This window comes from Apaloderma vittatum, unplaced genomic scaffold (genome assembly GCF_000703405.1).
Source record: "Apaloderma vittatum isolate BGI_N311 unplaced genomic scaffold, ASM70340v1 scaffold20080, whole genome shotgun sequence".
In the NCBI taxonomy this organism is placed as follows: domain Eukaryota; kingdom Metazoa; phylum Chordata; class Aves; order Trogoniformes; family Trogonidae; genus Apaloderma; species Apaloderma vittatum.
Genome location: NW_009693132.1, coordinates 40086 through 55101, shown reverse-complemented (window position 1 = coordinate 55101; position 15016 = coordinate 40086). Strand labels below are relative to the sequence as shown.

The window sequence follows — 15016 nt, the reverse complement described above, 5'->3', positions numbered from 1 at the left end:
TGCAAATGATGTACTGAGGTAGAAGGTCCTACACTGAGCTGCCTTTTCAAGGCAACTTTCTTTTCACTGACTGTGTAGGGAGCGTAGGGATACTGGCTTTTCCAGTTAAGTGCCCTACTTTGGTAGCTAGAGTGCAATGTTCTGCTTCATTATGCAAATGTGTCAATTTTAGTGACAAATCAAATATTCTTAGTTTTCATGACCCATAACTGTTTGATATCTTTGTTTTCCTTTTACCTATTTTTTTCCTACAATATGATTTTTTAGGTAAAAACTATTAGTTAAACCTCTGTACTTTTGAAGTTGTAGCTAATATATTAGCCACCTTGACTTAAAAATAGCTCTCTGGCCAGCTACACAACAGTAATGAAACTGAAAATTAAGATTTAATTTACCAAAAATGTCCATTATTTGTATTTTCAAAGTGATGCAATTTTAAAATGTGCTTTTTACTCTTTAATTGGATTGTTATCACAAACAAATAAGCTCTATATGCACAAAAATGTGTATGCAACTTTAAACTTCTATGCTGTAGGTTTCGGGTGTGTCTCTTCCTGTTTTTGTTCAAGACTAATAATAACTTGCCTTACAAATTTTCTCTGTGTATTGATTACAGAGCTGAGACACTGAGTTTGAAAAATGTGAAAGAAGTGGAACATAAATACAAGACAGAAGATAACTGTGTAAGTGACATTCTCTTTCGTGTGTGTGCGTGTGTATGTGTGTGTGCCACTAATTCAGATTTGTTTAATTTCTCTAGTTGGTTATTAGACTGTAATCAGTGAGTTAAGGGAACATTTTTAATGATATGACCACTTGAAATCCAAAGCCAATATGATACAGTAAATGCAAAACTAGTCTGGGCACCAGAAATTTGAATATTTTCCTGATTCTGCCCCTGGTCTGCAAAGTGAAGTTAGGCAAGTCCTTTTAGATCTGCCTATGTTAGTTTATTTGGCACCTCTAAGTTAGGAATTGCTCTTTCCACAAGTCTCCTAGTTCCTAACTCCAAGGAAATCTCTTGGCAGCACAGGCAAGGGCCATCTGAGCAGACAGTAGCTGGTCTCTATATTCTTTTCAGAATTCCTTATTTCCTCCAAGTCCTTCCACAATGTCTTTTCTGACCCTTTTTCTGCCACGCGTCCTTTGGGACTAGACTGTCCCAGAGGACATGGTGTGTGGCTGGGGAAAGAGGGGCAGCAGTATCAAGTTGCCACAGAGTACTTCACACATCTCACCACCCTGTACTCAAACAAGGGTACCCTCACATCAAAAATAGACAGAAGAATCTCTTCCTAAGACTGTGCTTTTAAAATTTAGCTTCTTGCAAACTTAAACCTACCAGTCAGAGATTTTGAATTCTTTTGTTTATTTTCATTGCAATTACCATGAATGTTGCTTGTGGTCAGGCCTATGGTAAGAAGAGAAAGGTAATGACCCAGAGAAGTCAACTCCCTTCTCCGAGATGAAGTGGTAGGTCAGCAGCCAAGAGACAAGTAGAACCACGTGTCCTTTTAGCACAGAGTCCCATCACTAGCACATCCTGCCTTCTCCACTGTGGCAGCTCCTATGATGTCCTCTTTCCTCTCCTAACACTTATGGAGGGTCTTATGTATCAGTAAGCAACGTGCTCAGCAGTTATTACCTCACCATTTAGAAACTCTCGTCTAAAGAATTTATTTTTTCTGGCAAATGTTTTCCGTCAGAGCTATCTTGAGCTCAAAATCTGAACTTGGCTCAGGGGCGTTTACTGTTTTGGCATGCTGAACAATGCTGGAATGTGAAAAGTACAGGAGAATGGGGAGGACTCTGAACTGTGAATTAAAAACACTGTTGTTGAGGCTGGCGAAGTTGTCAATTATTATATCACCTTTCATTCTTAACAAAAATGTTGGGATAACTTTGTCAGAGATGGGTAACCAAAGTTTGATTTACTTGCTTTTTTTTTTTATATCAGGTTATAAAATATTTTGTACAAATCCATATGATTCTTTTTTTAAGCTGACTGCTGCCCTGTTTTTTTTCCTTAATCATTAAGATTAATGCCAGTAACCAAATAATAATAAACTGGTGTCTGCAGACAGTGGGGGAAACAACATTTTGTAACGAAAGCAAATTGCTCAAGAACTTATTACACAAAACAGAGAAGGAAAATATTTGTAAGATTTAGAAAAATGCTGCTAATTGAATTTAGAGTCACTGGGTTGCAGCAGACATTTAGGGTAATTTTTAATTTATGAATGTTAGACTGATCCAAGTTCCTCTGGTAAATAAAAGCTTAGACATAAACAACAGGACTTTTAAACATGAAAATATGCAAGCTTAATTGTCTACCCTGCCTTTAAGGTCTGTGGATTTATAGGTGTTTTTGATCAATAGGGGAAAAGACACTTTAATGTGGAAAAAAAAATCTAGAGCTTATTTAGCAGCTTATGCGAAAGACATTGCGTCACAGGCGTTCACTGAACTGAGCTCTTACCCAAGCATAGCCAGTGCTGGGCAGACTGCACGAGGTAATTGCCAGTATCCTTCTAAGTGACATTGGGGATAGGCCACCTGGGATAATTTTCTCTCTTTCTTAGCATAGACATGACAAAGAGGAAGTCTATTTTTCTCAGAACAGTTCTTATTAAGAAAGTAGATAGAGCCAAACCACAGCCAGGAATAACTGATCCAAATTTGCCACAGCTGTTCTTGCCCATCTTGGACCAAAGATTATTCCTGAGTCTGCCATTTCCTTGATTTAGCCTTATTATCTGAGCGTTTCAAGTCTTCCACTTTGTATTTTTTGAAGTTTATTAGCTTCTTGATCATCACAGGCTTTGACCTTTGCACATCAGACTTTCTTAGTTTTCATCTTCCACTTTACCAGTTCTGGTACGACACAAAAGTGCCCACTTGTCCACACACCAAGCTGTGTAGAGTATCGTTTTTTGGGACTTTGTGGGATGTCAGTGTATTTCTCCATTCAAGAATATATTGCCCTCTGGTTTGCCCTTATTTTAGAGCTTTCTTTCACATAACCTTAGCCATTTTAATTGCCAGTTAGACTATGCTGCTCAACTGACCGAGGTATGTTGGTGATGAGAATATTTACCACAATCACATTCATAGGTAAATTGTGCAAAGTCGCTATACATAGTCTGTGGTTTATTGCCTCAGTTTTGGATATTTGAAATGTTTCCTTAGTCTGTATGATGGTCTCTGTGGTGATGTCCAAGAGATCATCTGGTTCCCAGGAGTCTAAACAGAAGTCTACAATAAGAATGTAGATTGTGTGGTTTGTGGTGAAGATTTCCATTTCTTTTTAACTTGAAGGTCTGTTGGGAAAACTGCGTATCTTCAGTGCAGTGCCATGCTTTTTTAGAACTACTTAAAAAACGGTCTGTGCTAGCTGCACTTACTTGTGTTTGAGTGTGACCTTTTTACATGTCCATAACTTTTTTTAGGAAGAAGAGAGGATTTTTGAACCTATATTTTCTTGCAAATTCTTGGGTTTTTTTACTTTCTGTTACCCATTGTTACAAGTAATTAATTTCTGAGAGCTGATATGCACATAAATGAGATATTTTATTTCAGTAGTAAATGGATACTTTTTGTTCCCAGACTCCTTTTAGCACTTAATAATAGGATATTATTGCATATAGTGCTTTTGTGGACTGAAATCCTTTTGGACAACTCAAAATCAAATCTCACGGTCTGTTACTGACCTCCTCAGGTTGTGTCAGCTGCAGTGTTTGCCCATTAAAATCTACAGAATGGTGTTTTCGTGCAGTGGAACAGGTTGACCAAAGAAGTTGTGGATGCCTTATCACTGGAAGTGTTCAAGGCCAGGCTGGATGGGGCTTGGAGCAACCTGGTCTAGCAGGAGGTGTCTCCGCCCATGTCAGGGGGTTGGAACTAGATGATCATCAAGGTCCCTTCCAGCAAAAATCATTCCATGATTCTATTCCGTTATCCTATGGTTCCAAAGTGAGCATATTTTTTTAGTGAGGCTGTTGAAGCTGACAATCAATGATACCATATTTTGCACGTGAAAATACCTAGTGGTAATCATTGCTGTGCAGTGTTCACATGGTGCATTCGAGAATCCTCCTTTCCTCCACCTGGGAGGAGAACGCTCTGAACTTTCACTTGTAACGTAGAGATGGACAGCTTCCATGAAAGACATACCTCAAAGGCAAATTAATATTATTTCTTTGGCTGCTGGTGTTTAGGAGCCGTGTTATTCTCTAGTTGCATGCATGCTTGTCACATAGAAAAAGCAGAAAATATCATTGAAAATACTAGTAGCTTTTACAGGCTACACATGATTCTGCTTATTCCTGTGTACAGCGTTAGACACACAAAAGATTAATTTATTTATCTGAATATCCATAAAGAGCTTTTACTAGATCAAATAGTACAATTAGAAAAAAGTGGAAGATCCTAACGACTGACAGACTTTTTCACAAGTCTGAAATGGAAGCAGCAGAAATCAAAGCAGCTTTGCTTCACATTGAATTTGTTCGGACTCAGATTTAATTTTCCTAAAGAAAAGAGATGTGGTTCACAGACTGTGGAATGGAGAGCTTGGTAGAATAGGTTTAATTCTACTTACCTACAAAGCCAATATTTCAATTGAGCTTGTGATTTCTGGTACCCAGTATGTTTATATATAAATATTAGTTTTCTTATTGGCTTTTGAAGGTGCTTTATAAGTCCACCTCGAGAATGAGAGAAATACTGCTCATTTTGTAGAAACGTTTCCTATGTCCTTCAGAAATCGTTCTTCTGTGTAATGTCAATGTTTTGATCGACACAGTTTCATTGAAAGTACCTGATGAACTGCTTGAAACTTATTCAAGGAAGTGCAGACAGGACTGAGGGCAGCCGATAGTTCTTGTATAGGTTATTTATTGTGTCGGTGGTAGATATGTGCTGGTAAAATTTAAAATGTGTCACTCAAGCTTGGTCTGGATCCACTAAGTATTTCTGTGGAGAAGTGTCTATGTTGTATTAAAGTCATCTTGAAACCACTTGCAGTGTTTTTCCCAAAATCTTGTGTACTTCTACCGATACGTGTGTTTACCTAGTAAAAGATATTCCCTGTCTACAAACCTTGACCTGTCTGTGTTTGGGGATCATACCAAAAGAAACAGTGTTACTATTATTTGCCAGATACTGTTTCTCAGCATTATGTATCATAATGAATATGATTTTTCTTTCATGTTAGCTTGAATTAAGGATAAGTTTCCTTATAGATTACTTATATTACCTTTTTTACTTCAGTTGTGTGTGAAGACTGATCAAGACAGTTATCTGTTAAATCATTCTCACAACCCAAAGCTCCTTCTAGGTTGATTTACAGGAATTTTCAATATTTTTAAAGAAATTGGTTTGGTTTTTAGTCTCCAAACCCAAGGTAATCTTTTCATCATTGTGTTTATTTCATTCCACAGGAATCACTAAAACAGGTAAAGATAGTTTCAGCCAACAACCCGTTAATCTTTCTGAATGCCAGGAAATTTCGTGCTGACCTGATAAAGATAATCCAAAACGATAGCATGAGCAGCCAGGCATGTGAAGATGTCAGCAAGGTAGGATGTGCTATATGCTTCAGCAATCATGGTGACAGTGTTGAAGGTCATGATGGCTTTCCTTGCATTTCTTAACACATGCAATCAGATACTGAGACAGGTATAAAAAGGTAGTATTGCAAATGATTAATTTAGAGTAGACTAAAGTTAATCATTCTCTGAATCAGCTTCAATATTGACTACTTTCTTATTATTACCTGAAAAGGATATCTACTGTTTCTGTATATGATTCTGTAAGAGACATTAAAGTACTGACCCATAACACTTCAAAATTTCTGGTAGAACTCATATAACCTCAGCTAATATAAGGTTGTGATTTTTAAAAGACAATGAGTAGCTACAAATCACCTTGAATAAGATGTGATTCTTTTTTTGTTGTTTTTTTTTTTTTGTGCTGGAGATGAGCTGATGTGAGACAGACACTTTATTTCTGTTTCTGACTATAAATAATTCCAAAAGAATTAGAAAGGAGGTATAGACTGGTTAAAGTTTTTCTCAAACGTACTGTTTCTTTTTATTTTATGCACTGATTGTAGTGGAAAAATAAATAGTATAGAGATTATGTATAGATCAGTTTTGGAGAAAATCTCCATGTTTAGTATTTTCTTTTGAGTTTATCTGCACACAACTACTACAACTTCCTACAACACTCCCTAAAATGGGACAAAAATATCTTGCTCTGTTTCTATCATTACAGTGAAGACGTTCAAGTACCATAGAATGCCAATTTCGCAAATTTGGCTTAGAAAAACACAACCATTTCTTAGACGAGTTGTTAGGACAGTGTTCAACAATATGTGTCTACCACCTCTGCTGTCCTTGCCAAAGAGCTGTATTACCCATACTTTGATGGGTGGCTTCTCCTCATTGTTCAGAAATTCAGCTCAGGGACTGTGCTACTTTTTTCCTTGGTTCTGCTAGGCTAACAGATTTGGATTTGTACCATAATAAACTCCTAAACAGATAGAAATTACTTAGGATTTGCATGGAATTAATTTATGAGTTAATTTAATAAGCGTAATAAGTTAATATACTAATTTAATAAGTTAATCTATAAGTTATTTAGGAGGGAGATTTTATCTTTTTTTCTCTTCTACAAAGTACTTGGCAGTACAGCTGCCTGAAATACTGTGCACAAATATTTTGGGTTTGGAATAAAGGTCTTGCTAGAGCATATAATGGGAGTGAAAAAAATTGCACTTTGGATTTTGTTTCTGTGCTGTATTCCTGTTTTTAACTCATATTCTACTGAGAACATTCATATTGAATTTATTATTAAAAAAAATCTCCAAGTAAAGGTAATTCTTTAATAAATTTACATGTCAAATATGTTCTCACTAAAATATTAACATAGGAGATGAGATTGCAGCAAGTAGAAAATTAATAAAGTTTAATCTTACATAATCACTGGCTTGAATATATCTTTCAAGAACATTTTTCCTAACTTTGGACCCCTTCTTACCCAACCTCTGCTTCCCTGGAAGTGTCACGTTTATAATATGCTTTCTAGTGCATCCAAGCATGACAGAGTCATATAAAAAGAAAAGTGAAATATCAGTTTGGTGTAGCTTTAGAAGAATACTGAGAGATGTACTCAGCAAATATTACAAATGCAATAGGCTGTTGCATAGAACATAATTTTGGAGAGAAGGAGTTAATTCTGATATTGAGAAACAGAATTCTTGTCTATTGCATTGGTTTTCTCTGTTTACTATGCATTTGACTAGGTTTCCTTGCTACCTTAACGGTCTGTTTCTTTTATTTCAGTGTGAGCAGAACACACTGCTCTGTTCATTTTCCAATGGAAGCTGTCACGGTGAGTTTATTATCTGTAAATGTTATTAAAACCAAGATGGGTGTAAGTGTGCCAAATGACTCAACACTTTTCTGTTTATTTCTAGGTGAACTCAAGTTGTCTGGAAACTAGTATTTTCAGTTAGACCAGACATTAACTGAATCATGAGTGCTAAACAGTGTTTAACTCTGTTAACCTTGGCCTAATGGGCCCTATTTTTATTCTCTTCTTTACTGACTTTTTAAGATTTCAAAAGCGGGGAACCCATGAAAATACCTTTTTCTGCAAGAGTCCCTGCTTATTTCACAGGAATCCCTGTGTGCTTCCTGAGACAGGTACACAGTGGGGGAGCTACCTCTCATGCTACTGCCTGGATTGGTCTTCAGACAAAGTTCTAAGAGGCTCTTTTGCTAAGTTCTGATCTTGAGGGTTTTTTGCATTCACAGTGAGATTTGAAACTAGTACGGAACAGTAAAAATTGAATATTATAGCCATGTTTGATCTTTGTGATCTTATAAACCACTTAGGAGAAAATCTCAGAAAAAGTCAACTGAATTATCAGTGACATGATGGCCACCAATATTGTACAGTATATCAGTATACTGTAGAGTAAAATAAGAAAAACCCAAACCCTTAAGCATTTGCTTTCAATTAAAGACTAAGCTGGATAATTCCACTCTTCCTACATTTTATAATACTTAAATCAAACCAGAGCTCATACATTCCCATGAGAGAGTTGCAGCAACCTTTTGCAGAAGATACTTTATACCGATGACTTCATTGTGGATGGAATTAAAACACTGTGTTTATTTAAAATACTTATAAGCATAAAGGCCACAGCAAAGATTCTGATTTGGAGGCTATTGTCTAAACATTTACATTTATTAACTAGACTCATGACACTTTTATGACGCTACAGTGTTTAGTTTACTTGGAGATGACACAGTGCTTTGCTCTAACACATAACAACATAATGGTGATGGCTACCGAAGGCTATACACTGCTATATTGTAAAATACTAAGAGAGTATGGCACCCTGTGTGTGAGACGATCTTGCCAGTACATAGTTCAGGCTTCTTTTAGATGAATTGGTTTCTCATGCTACAGAAGTGAAAGACAGTACTGATTGCTGGAGTCCTGCCTTAAGGACTTAAATGCTCTGTTGTTCCTTGTATCAACCAGTCTATGGCTATTTTTCACAGGGGCTTTAAAATAAATTAAAAAAAAAACAGAGAGAAAAAAGTAAAATCCCTATAAAAATAAAAACAAAATCTTGGGCTTAAATTTTCAGGAAGGAGCAGAAGGACATAATATTTAATCCTTACGGAGGCTGTCCTTGAAAGTGTGGCAATTTACATCTCTGTCAAATTCTTTCTTTTCTCTTTATGAGGAATACTGATTTGTTATTGGTCTATACCAGCACCAAATTATACAGCTGCTGTTGCCCCTGCTACTGGCTCAGAGAGGGAGCAGGTCTGTACCTACACCACCAACATTCCCATTTAGAAGCCAGGCAGCCTGTACTGCAACGCCGGACGCCAACTGGGTGGCAAAGTAGCAGAAGCAATAGTGAGAAAGACTAAGTTCTTCTGTTCTGGAGGCAGAGGAGGTGCATAGGAATGAGTACAGTGAATGGCCCGGCAGACCTCACAAATTGTTTCTGAGTTTCCATCACAGTAATGTTGGACAGGAGTTTTCCTTTAAAATCCTGTATTTTTTGTTTGGTATGTATCTATTAATTTAGACTGGACAGTACAAAGACAGTAAATCTCTGGAGATGCATGTCCAAAAATTCTTTGGATCTCAGAATACTGTCAAAAATGAAATAGCACCATTATAAATCTACACTATGAGGGAATTTTAAGTCCCCTCAAGAGTTTAAAATTTTTACGTCTCCTCTGTCAAAATCATTTAGCTTGTCCCACCTTTGCCTTCAGAATTTCTTTCCTTCATCTTTTTTTTTTTTGTTCTGTGCATCATGATACCTGACATTTGCTTACTCATCAATGTAACTAAGATGTGCATTATTTTGTAGTTTTACCTTTATGAAAGTCAGGAATCATTTATCTATGTGCTAATTCAGGACACATTTAGTACAGGGTGTGTTTAATTTAATGTCAAGACAGCCTGAGGTTGAAGAATGAGGATAAGACCTTTGCAAATCTTGAATCTTTTTATCTCCAGCATCAATATGTGATAGTATATAAAAAAATAATCAGACAAGAACCAGAACAGTAAAACCTTAGGAAAATGAAACACTCCAGTTTACATATTTTTCTGCCTTATGGGCAGATATTATTTAGGTAACAGGCAGGTGTTTAGGTACTACAGAAATGAATGCCATGCCACAACTTGAGAGGTGTATTATCTGTGTATCCCACGTAAACTCTTCCAAGCAAGCCAAGATACGGTCTTGACTTATTTAGAAATTAAAAACTGAAGAAGCCATTCTTCAACTCTTGAGAGATTATTTCTATCTAAAACATCTCTCTATGTTCTGCCTGTCATCACTTCATCCCATTGCACTGAAGGTCCTTCATTTGTGCTTCTGAAATAAGCCATTTTCTTTACTTATATCCCAGTACATAATAGTAAAACTTTTATTGTGATAGTTTGGGCATACTTTGTTGAACTATCATTATTCTTATACACATTTATTGACTATCCTTCCTTTTAATTAAAATGTTTCATTTATCAAATGTGTAGGTGAGTCGTTGCAGTCATGTCACAGCGATCGACGTGTTTTGATATTAGACTGCAGTGGACTGAGTTTCTTTGACTACACTGGTGTCTCAGAGCTGCTTCAGGTATTTGTGACATCAGAAAAAACTTGTACATAGAAATATAATTACACATACAAGTTATTGAGGTCAACTATCAGTTATATTGGCTAGATCAGTGGATAAACATATCACTTGTGAGAAGATGAACACAGATTCAATATTAAAAGGCACTGTTTATATATAAAGTTATATAAAAAATAATTCTAGCCAGCAGTGTGCCCAGGTAGCCAAGAAGATCAACAACATCCTGGCCTGTATCAGAAACAGTGTGGCCAGCAGGACCAGTCCAGTGATTGTCTCCCTCTGCTTGGCACTAGTGAGGCTGCACCTTGAATCTTGTGTTCAGTTTTAGGCACCTCAGTGCAAGAAAGACATTGAGGTGCCAGAGCATGTCCAAAGAAGGGTAACGAAGCTGGTGAAGGCTCCCAAGAACAAGCCTTATGAGGAACAGCTGAAGGGCCTGGGTTTGTTTAGCCTGGAGAAGAGGAGGCCGAGGGGAGACCTTATTGCTCTCTACAACTACCTGAAAAGAGGTTGTAGCATTGTGGGGGTTGGTCTCTTTTCCCAAGTAACAAATGATTGGGCAATAAGAAACGAGCTTAAGTTGCATCAACGGAAATTTAGATTGGATATTAGGAAAAAATTCTTTGCAAAAAGAGTTGTCAAGCATTGGAACAGGCTGCCAAAGGAAGTGGTTTAGTGACCATCCCTGGAGGTATTTAAAGGACATGTCGATGGGGTGCTTAGGGACATGGTTTCATGGTGGATCTGGCAGCACTAGGTTAGAGGTTGGACTCAATGATCGTAAAGGTCTTTTCCAACCTAAACAATCCAATGATTCCACGTTCTATATAGCAGATGAAAAATCATGTTCAAAAGCTATTTCTCACATTTTCATTATTTCTGGCATTTAATAGTTGTGTAGTGGATAGAGATTTAAGTGCGTATAGGTTTGGTTCATATAATTTTTCTGACTAGATTTGAACTTGGGTCGCAGCCCAGACATTTTCATATCCTAACCATTTTCTCAATTTAGTTCAGTAATTAAGCAGTGAAGTGCTGCTTTACTATATATATAGTCAAAAAGGCTAGCAGGGGAGACAGTAAAAAAGAAAAATAAGTTAAGTGGGTGTTATTCTTTATTATGTACCCCCTCAAAATACAGGGCATTCAACAAAACATAAATTTTTAAAAAATAACAGTGAAGTTGATTAGAACTACAAGCTATACCATAGTGTTTGACAAATTTGTGAGAGTTAGGTCTGTTGTGGGCTGTGAAGTGTAAAAGTTGGGAGTGCAGGCTCTGAGTGAATGTCTGGTCTAAAACTGAGTTACTCAGACAGAGGATCACACTCACTGTGTCCTCTGTATTACACTCCTTCCCGAAATATCATCACTGTTACTAGAGTTGGAGGTATCTTTAACCTTAGTAATGCTTTTGGTTTATTTTTAAAAATAACATATTCTGATGTGCTTCTCATTGAATCTCTTCTCTCAGAATTGTTCCACTTCACGTGGATTATTTAAACATTTTTTAAAGGAGCGATTACTTTGAATGTTCCTCATCTGCCAGAAAAAGGCCTTAATGTGGTTCTGGAGTTTTCACTGTTTTTTACTTTCTAGCTTATTGAATATTTAGTCTTTGTGAAGTTGAATATTTTCAAAGAAAGAATAAAGAACAACCTATTGCAGAAAGTAGCATAATGTGTATGGTGTTTCAAAGTTTCCTAGATCTGATTCCTGTCACTGTGGACTGGTAGGTAAGGATATGGAAAGGAAATTCAGATTTAATTCTCTGCAGAATACTTGGAAGAGAAGGAAGTTCATTGTAGGTTTGTGGTGTTTGCATTATAGAAGGGCTCACTCTGGTGGATGCTGCCAGTACAGCTTCAACAGCAGCTCCCCATGCTCTCTGTCTGCATTTAATGCTTTTTTTGCATTAATTTATTATCTGCTGATATCTTAAACAGTTGTGGGTTTTTTTTAATTTCACGTTTTCACACATATAGATTTACATGGACTGTAAAAACAGACACATCGATGTGTTGCTCGCACACTGCAAAGGCAAGTATCAGCTTACAGCATGCTTTTCAACATGACGATTTATATATCTTGACTACCTTTTCATTGTTCATATGTTTATTTTATTCCAGCTTCCTTGAAAAAAGCAATGCAGTACGGTGGAAATCTTGAATCTGAAAATCCTGTCTTCTTTGATTCTATTTCTTCAGCAATCGATGCCATTCAAATTCACAGGGTGAGACTCACAGCAGGGGTAGGTGAGGTCTGGAGGGCTTCTTGGATACTCATACCAATTTGTTGAAGTCTGGAGAAATCTTACGTACCCAGTGTACCTTTTGTATAGAAATCTTTTATCTATCTATTCTCTACAAGTTGTCCTCAGCCTCTGGACTGCAGTTACAAGTTTTTCCTGATTGCGCTGTTTTTCTTTCACTGTAACTCTTTAGCAACAGCTTCTCAGTCTTCTATGCGAGGTCCAGAGACACTGTGTTGTGGTGCATTAATCTGGGTGCATTCTCTGCTGGAAACACCTAATATAGCCTCTTGATGAGGAAAATTGCACCTATTTCTGCGTTACTGAAATTATACTTCTCTGTTCCTCAGCCTGGTTTGCTTAAAGCTACTTGACACAGTACCATACTGTTCTGACTGAAATGCTTCTGGACCCTTAGCAAGTTCATTCTGAGCTTGTCTCTAGCCTTCATCGTAGTGTGTTGTGTTGGTTCAGTGGTGGAAATTGGGGAGAGAAATTGTGTGAGGTAGAAGAGAGAGCTTGAGGGAGAAGAAAAGCTTGGCTCAGAAACTGAGGCTTAAGGCTTGAACATGCATTCGCTTGATGTATTTACTTGCTCAATAATTCTTGCATTCCTTGTTTACAGGCTGTAAACATGGTCTTTCCTCATAAAGCATGTGAGCCTTTTCAATTGTAATCTCAACGTAACCGAGTGTGCATTAAGAGTAGTGTGCTTTCCCATGGTTTTATTTATGATTCCAAACATGGCTAGAGCTTGGCTGAGAGCCTTCTCCAAGAGACATTAAACTCATCATGGTCTGTGGTTTTGGTTAGGTTTTTTTTCTTCACTTCATATTTTACTAATTAAATTAGAGTTGCCTATGGACAAAAACCACTTTCCATTGATTTATCCAGATCAGGTGAGTTGGCACAGTTGATCTAGTGGATTGACCAGAAAAACATGTTTTCTTCAGAGCCTTTCAACATTTTCCTTTTGCTGCTCTGAAAAAAAGTAATTTACTGAAATTGTAACTGCAGGGCAAAAATAGTGGGAATGGCTATTGTATATTTTGTCTGGGTCTGATTAGATGAATTAGGATGATTCTTTACAAAAATTAATTAACCTTTCTAACATTCTTGTGAACTAGTTGAAGGAAAGTCAGAGAGTTGTGGTCAATGGGGCAGAGTCTAATTGGAGGCCTGTGTCTAGTGGAGTCCCTTAGGGGTCAGTACTGGGACTAGTACTATTGAATATATTCATCAGTGTCCTCGATGTGGGATTAGAGAGCACTGTCATCAAGCTGGCTGATGACTCAAAACTGAAAAGAGTCACTGACACACCAGAAGCCTGTGCTGCCAATCAGTGAGATCTAGACAGGTGGGAGAGTTGGGCAGGGAGAATTTTTGTGAAATACAAGGGCAAGTGTAGAGTCTTGCACCTGGGAAAGATCAACCCCAAGTACCAGTACAGGTTGGGGACTGACCTGCTGGAGAGCAGCGTAGGGGAAAGGGAACTGCTGGTCCTGGTGGATAGCAGGATGACCATGAGCCAGCAATGTGCCCTCGTGGCCAAGAAGGCCAATGGCATCCTGGGGCGAATTAGAAGGGGGGTGGTTAGTAGGTCGAGAGAGGTCCTCCTCCCCTCTACTCTGCCCTGTTGGGGCCACATTTGGAATATTTTTTCCAGTTCTGGGCCCCTCAGTTCAAGAAGGACAGGGAACTGCTTGAGAGAGTCCAGCGCAGAGCCACAAAGATGATGAAGGGAGTGGAACATCTCCCTTAAAGAGACTTGCTGGGTCTCTTTAGCTTGGAGAAGAGGAGCACGAGGGGTGACTTCATTAATGTTTATAAATAGGTAAAGAGTGAGTGTCAGGAGAACGGAGCCAGCCTCTTTTCAGTGATGCCCAATGATAGGACAAGGAGCAAGCATGCAAGCTGGAGCATAGGAGGTTCCACAAAAACATTAGGAAAAACGTTTTCACTGTGAGGGTGACAGAGCACTGGCACAGGCTGCCCAGGGAGGTTGTGGAATCTCCTTCTTTGGAGATGTTCAGAACCTGTCTGGACATGTTCCTATGTGACCTACTGTAAGTGATCCTGCTCTGGCAGGGGGGTTGCACTAGGTGATCTTTCCAGGTCCCTTCCAACCCCTGACATTCTGTGATTCTGTGATTCTTGTGAGAAATTTATGTACAAGCATTTCCGTTTTATAGAAATGGGACATGGGTAGATCAGCACCAATGTTCAAAGTGAAAAGGGGAAGTTAGAGCTCAAAAGACCATTCTTCTAGAAACTGATTCCATGTTTCTACCAGAGTCACTGGATAATTCAAAATTCTGAATAGTGATTTAGCATATTAGTTCAAAAGGCTGGCATGCAGCCTCAAATTTTAAACGTAATTATGAACAGTGTATATGATGCTGATGATTCTTTAGATTATTCAAAGTATGTGATATGGGCTTTTTTAATGTGTTCTTTGCATTTTACACCTGAAGATAAGATGAACAGGAGTAAAAAGGCCGGGTGACGGCAATAGCAGCACCGCACTGTAGCTAACACAGTCTGTCTACATACTCTTCCTAGCCTTTTTAAGATGCTGAGATCA

General features: G+C 38.0%; 1 protein-coding gene across 1 annotated transcript in view; it reads left to right on the top strand.

The window, feature by feature from the left end:
• Positions 1-569: 569 nt before the first annotated feature.
• Positions 570-15016, top strand: part of LOC104280415 (anion exchange transporter-like) — a gene marked incomplete at its 5' end in the record, with an annotated part of 36773 nt that continues 22326 nt past the window's right edge. Inside the window, 7 exons of the mRNA XM_009878064.1 lie at positions 570-683; positions 5442-5579; positions 7347-7395; positions 10081-10181; positions 12167-12221; positions 12311-12414; positions 13058-13088. Of these exons, the coding sequence (XP_009876366.1) occupies positions 570-683; positions 5442-5579; positions 7347-7395; positions 10081-10181; positions 12167-12221; positions 12311-12414; positions 13058-13088 (592 nt within the window). The remainder of the gene's footprint in view (positions 684-5441; positions 5580-7346; positions 7396-10080; positions 10182-12166; positions 12222-12310; positions 12415-13057; positions 13089-15016) is intronic.